Source organism: Setaria italica, chromosome VI (assembly GCF_000263155.2).
Source record: "Setaria italica strain Yugu1 chromosome VI, Setaria_italica_v2.0, whole genome shotgun sequence".
NCBI lineage: Eukaryota > Viridiplantae > Streptophyta > Magnoliopsida > Poales > Poaceae > Setaria > Setaria italica.
Window position 1 is genome coordinate 7054277 of NC_028455.1, and position 5707 is coordinate 7059983.

The following is a 5707-nucleotide window of genomic DNA, read 5'->3' on the forward strand; positions in this document are numbered from 1 at the left end:
TCTTGCCCTTATAAGATTACCCCAGACTAGAGTCTCTAATTAATTAGCCAAGATCAGAACCATATAGTTCTTGTGGTTGCACTATTTTCCTGGGTGGTCGCTCCATGTTCCAATTAATGCATGCATGGTATTCGTGTAAATAAGTATAGACAGAAGGATGTTTAGGGACACTTGCCTTTCTCCAACGAAAAGTTGCTATTACTACTCTTCATCTCTTGCTCTCTTGAACTCTTATTGAAAACATATTCACGTTGGTATTAATCAAGTTAATTTATTTATAAAAAACGATGTAAAAACCTAGTCAACTTTTATTTAGAAAAGTTGATTCAATACTGAGCATTAATCAAATTAATATTAGTTTATGGAAAACCGATATATAATCTAATTAGCTTTTATTTAGAAAAGCATATGAAGTAAGCATTAATCAAATTATCATATATTATGGAAGCGGTGTATAACACTAAACAACTTTTAATTAAAGAAGGCATGTTTAAGAGACATAAAAATATGCACATGGAAAACATTACCACTATCATGTAGTTTATGTTATTATGAACCTAACACACTTGAATGGATCTAATCGGAGCCAAAACAAAGGTTGGATGGCTAAAACAAGGTTCTACGAACCTTTACAGAATTAACCATAGATCTAAAGGACTAGTAGGTAAGATTAATAAGACACTGTAAATAGTGCTTGCAAAAGGATAAAAGATCAGGGTTAGATCTATAAAAGATAGGGGATGAATCTATAAAAGATCTCGGGTTGGATTTGTTTGTGAAAAGTGAGAACACCTAGGGGGTTGTCTGAGAGAATTGCAAGACACAGGAGATAAGCTAAAGATTACAAGATTATGCAGGGGCCTAATTGCAAAAGCTCAAAGAGCTTCCATGGCTCGCGGACGGAGCTCCTGGCTGGCAAAATCGCCAGTGCTCCAGCGAGGTAGGGGCTCCGGCGGGTGGCGCAGGAGATAGAGGAGGTGGAGGGCTTCGTGCGGAGGTTCTCACCAGTGTCGGAAGAGGACAGCGGCGCTCGGTGGCGGATGATGAAGAAGGTCGGCTTGGGTTCCGTGCGGGAGGAGTTCCTCGGTGATGGAAGGGCAGTGAGGACCAGCGTTAGTTCTTCATCTCAGCGCAGGGATGCTCTAGGCGGTGTTGGCATGCTCCGGTTCGAACGTCAACGGCGGCGAAACGGGCTGCCAACTCTTGTGGCACTTCGGCTTGCCCCGGCTCGGACGGTGCCGGGCGCCGGGTGGCGCTCTGGCGATCGATTGGGCGGTGGCGGCCGGTGGAGGACACGGGGCTAGATGTTGCTAAGCTCCTGGTGGTGTCTTCTTGCTCCGGCGGGCAATGGGTGCAGAGAATCGAGCGGCCAAGCTCGGCAGCGGCGCTCGGTTCTGACAATCGACGGCGCACGGCACTGCGCGAGCAAGAAAGGTGAGGCGCGGGGCGAGTGAGGCAGCAGGGGTGCACGGGGGCTCAGGTCCTTGCCTTTTATAGATGTGCGGGATCACGCCTGCCTTGGCACGCACGCCCAGGTTCGGCGGTGGCGCCTAGGCATGCTGCGCTGGGAGGCAGCATCTACTTGCAGGCTGGCCCGGGTAGGACTGTGGGTTCAACCTGTTAGGCGGCTGCGGGGCCACCAACAGGGGAAGAGGGGAGAGCCGGGTAGGGTTAGGGTCTAGAGGGTTGGGTAGGGTTTGGTTGGATTTGGCCCGATAAGGATTTAGGGTTTTCCTTATTTTCCGGAATAGATTTTCCAATGCGAAAACAAATCCAGGATATTCTAGATAATGTTTTTAAAGCACGAAAAATATCCTAAAAATCCCAAAAATTCTAGAAAAAATCCTAGAGATAGTTTGGGACACGAGGAGTCCAAATAAAACACTTGGAGCTTGTGAAAAGGGTTCTAGAGCCTTCTAATAAATAGATTTAGCTCTAGAAAAATGAGAATAATTCCTGAAAAAATTGGAAAATTCTCAGAAGAACCTGATCGTCATTTGAACACACTTTTAAACCTTTCACTCAAGAAACACCAAGATGCATCACTATGAAAGCAACACACACTAAACAACACTATTTTTTGGCATGACAAAAAACTCATATTAGACGCTGTAGTCGGTTCCTTACACCACCTAATGCGATTTTTTGTCGTGCCAAAAAGAATGTAATGTCACACTGTGCCAAATCCAGAACTTGTTTCAGCTGATGATGATCTGAGACATTTTGCGGGTCTGTTAATTGTTGGTTGAAACAAGGGGTTTATGTTGGCTAATCATGTTTACTGGTAGAATTTGTATGTCTTTGCATTCAAAATGATATTCCGGAGTCCTCCAATCGGTGCCAGTACCATCAGAAGCACACCAAGAACAATGCAGATCTGAAGAACATGGAGAATACAATAACAGTTAGATGAGGGACAGGTTAACCTGAGACATGCATGAGAGGCTGGACTGTCAGTAGTTCTTACCCAGTTGGTGAACCATGAAAGGCTAAACCTTCTGGGTTTGTAGATTGCAAGCCACATAACGCAGGGAAGCTGGTAGAAACAAAAAAGATTTGATCAGCTCTCAGGTTACAATTCTGAAACCAAAACACGCCATTATTGCAGCAGAAACAATGGATAATTGAGCAACGGGAGCTTACGAAATAAGTAGTCGGCGCGAAGGCAAATCCACCAAAGAAACTGAGCAGCCCATCGAAGAAAGGGAAGGTGATGGCTACGAACATTGTGAATGCTGCACAGAACAGTTGGCATCTCATCATCAGTCTTATTTGTTCAGGTTAAAACGCCCATTTGGGTGAGCAGGCCTTCAGATTTCAGAGTTCAGACTGAAGAGCTCATCAGTTCAGACAGAGGCATTACCAACATAGACAGTCCGAGCGATCAAGCGGAGCGTCAAGCCTGGAGGGAACTTTAACCTCTTCACTAGCACAGTCTCTATCATGTCAAACACCGGCATCGCGTAAATCTGTGGCGCCGATAGACAACATTCAGTTCAGAGATGATAGAATTACATAGCACTGATACTGTGATACATGTACCTATGAACATATATGTACCTGATAGCTGCCAATGACATGGATGACGACCATCATGTTGGCGAGGGCGATGAGCCACTTTGGCCTGGAGAGTGTGATGAGGATGTCGCTGTCGACTCTGTTGCCGAAGGCCCAGTACCCAACCAGTGAGACAGGGAAGTAGCACACCGCGACGACAATGTAGGCGACGACGACGCCCCTCCACATGGGCTTCTTGGACGGCTTCTCCGGCGTGGACGGGATGGTAGCCTGAATCTCCAGCACCACGTTGTGACCTGCGTATGCGAACGCCACAGTCCCTAGCGCACCCAAGAAGCCGAACACCTTCCCGGGCGTCGTCGTCGCACGCAGGCTGTAGTCCACATCTTCCAACTTCCCCTTGTCCACCGAGGCGCCCCACGCGATTGTTGAATAACTGCCATGAGTGTTCATGTCAGTGTTCACTGATCACTTGAGCTATGTGCAGTTTTCATAGACTTGCCGGATATGCTACAGTACACTGGACTAGTAGTTTTGAGCCATGGAAGGCCATGAAGTGAAACTGTACCTGAGCGACATGACCGCGGCGGCAAGGGAGACACCGGAGATGGAGTTGAAGTTTGGGAGCTGGGAGAGCACGAAGTGGACGGAGGCGAAGATCATGATGAAATATGTGAGCTTGATTTGCTTGCAGCTCTCGCAGACGGTGTCGTGGAACTTCTTCAGCGAGGTGCCTCCGGTGACCATGTACACGATGTTCACGCCCACCTCGACCACGAGCTGCTGCGGCACGACGATCCAGAGGCCCAGCTTCTCGCCGAAGGCGTACTGCCCCAGCTCGTGGTACCGGTCGAAGCGCCGGCCAGGCACCATCTCGTGCATCTCCACCATCTGCCATAAGGTGTAGAGCGTGATGATCCATGACAGGACCAGCACCGTGACGCCGGCGCCCCAGCCGAGCTCGGACATGGCGTAGGGGAGGCCGAGCACGCCGGCGCCGACCATGGCCGTGACATTGTGGAAGGCCGAGTACCACCACTTGGCGTTCCTCGACGCGTTGATCGGGAGCCAGTTCTCGACGGCCTTCTCGTGGTCGCTCCTGCCATCCTGCGAGAGATCGAGTTCTTGCCATTAAATTAGTCGCTTGCGAGCTGCAGAGTTTGATTGATCACAGACACAAGTAAGGCTCGAGTTTGATTTTTGTGACAAAACCGTCGATCTTCTTTTGTCACAAAAATCAAAGAACAAGAAGAAAAAGATGGCAGCAGCATGGTCGTGCAGACATCATCAAGAAGAAATTGAAAGTGAAAACATGCTGTTGGCGTACCTTGGGTGGAGAATAGTTCTCGGGCGCTTGCGTCTCCATGGATGGCTGGACTGCCATCACAATGGATGCCGTGCCGCGGATCCTTGATCAATGGTGACTTGGAGAGTGAGGCAGAGGCGAGAGAGAGAGATGGAGGGGATAGGAGAGGGAGCGGTGGCGCGAGGCAGTCTCGCCTTCTTTATAGGGCGCAACAAATGGAAGAGAAGGGGCATAGCTTGGGCGCCATGTGGCTCCATCCAGGCCGTCCGATCTCCATCTGACAGCTCGGGTGAGTTAGTTCAGTGACAGTTTGCAGTTGCTGCTCTGCGCTGAATTATTCAGTCGAATCACTTACAATGGCATTTTGCTTTCGCTGACGTCGTGGAACAGCTTACATGTAACTTGTATGAACAAAATGGGAGAAAACAAATACCCTGCTGCAGCTCTCAGTGTGTACTCATCTGGTCAAAGGTCACGTTGCCATCTGATAACGTGATAAGTCATAGTACGTGTCTTCTTCTTCTTCATAAAATACGCGGTAATTTTTGTCTTCTAGAGAGAATAAAAGTCAAGCGTGCCATGGGCCGTCGTCAAGCTTCGTCGTTGAACTTCTTGCAAACCCCAATCTACTTGATGCTGAAAGTGACGCCCTGTCTAATCTTACTTCTTGCAGTTTAGCTGGATGAAACGTCGATGAAACGCCGTTGTGGAAAACAGTAGCTGTTTGTTTGATCAGAAGTCTCTGCTTGGTACATCATCGACTTGACCTATCAAGTGTTTTGGTTGCTGTTCTCTGAAAGTTAGGGAGTCACGTACGCTAAAGAATACTCGCGCCAGGCACACGGATCTTGAAAAATCTTTGAGGTTCATCAAGCCCTGGTTCCATATGATTTTGTTTAATTTCCACTGAATTTGTTTAATTTCTGTGAATATTATTAATAGAACAGTTTTGGATTTTTTTTTCTTTGCCCCGGAATCTCTACCATGCATGCTTCCTACAATAACGGAAATAAAGCTGTGCGCGGTAGTCCTTAAACCCTTTCACTCAACTTTATTGAACATTGATAGCGTGTTCAATATGGCTTTGTTTTATTTTCCACTGATTGTTGTTCCTTTTTTATGTGAAACATTGTCCTTTGATCATAATAAAGCAGACTCAGACTTTTCTTCCCGTGGAATTGCTAGCATGGTTCCAACAATAATCGGCCTCCCGTGAAACTGGTCAATTTGCTGACAAAATGCGAAGCTAAACTGAGATTGGACACACCAAAATAAGATGAGGTTAAATTTTCTTTTGTTATTTATTCCTTTGTTTTTAATTTTATACCTAATCTTTTTATTGATTTTCTCTTGTCTTTCTCATTTTTATTTCTTCTTAATTTT

The 5707-nt window shown here is 46.9% G+C and overlaps 1 protein-coding gene across 1 annotated transcript; it reads right to left on the reverse strand.

Moving 5' to 3' along the window:
- Window positions 1–1993: 1993 nt before the first annotated feature.
- LOC101766686 (lysine histidine transporter 1) lies at window positions 1994–4477 on the reverse strand. The gene is made up of 7 exons (XM_004972910.3): window positions 4346–4477; window positions 3587–4125; window positions 3061–3454; window positions 2864–2969; window positions 2644–2735; window positions 2468–2536; window positions 1994–2377 (listed from the first exon to the last, which is right to left on the reverse strand). The coding sequence occupies exons 1-7, from the start codon at window positions 4400–4402 to the stop codon at window positions 2279–2281; spliced, it is 1356 nt and encodes a 451-aa protein (XP_004972967.1). The 5' UTR covers window positions 4403–4477; the 3' UTR covers window positions 1994–2278.
- Between the last annotated feature and the right edge of the window lie 1230 nt (window positions 4478–5707).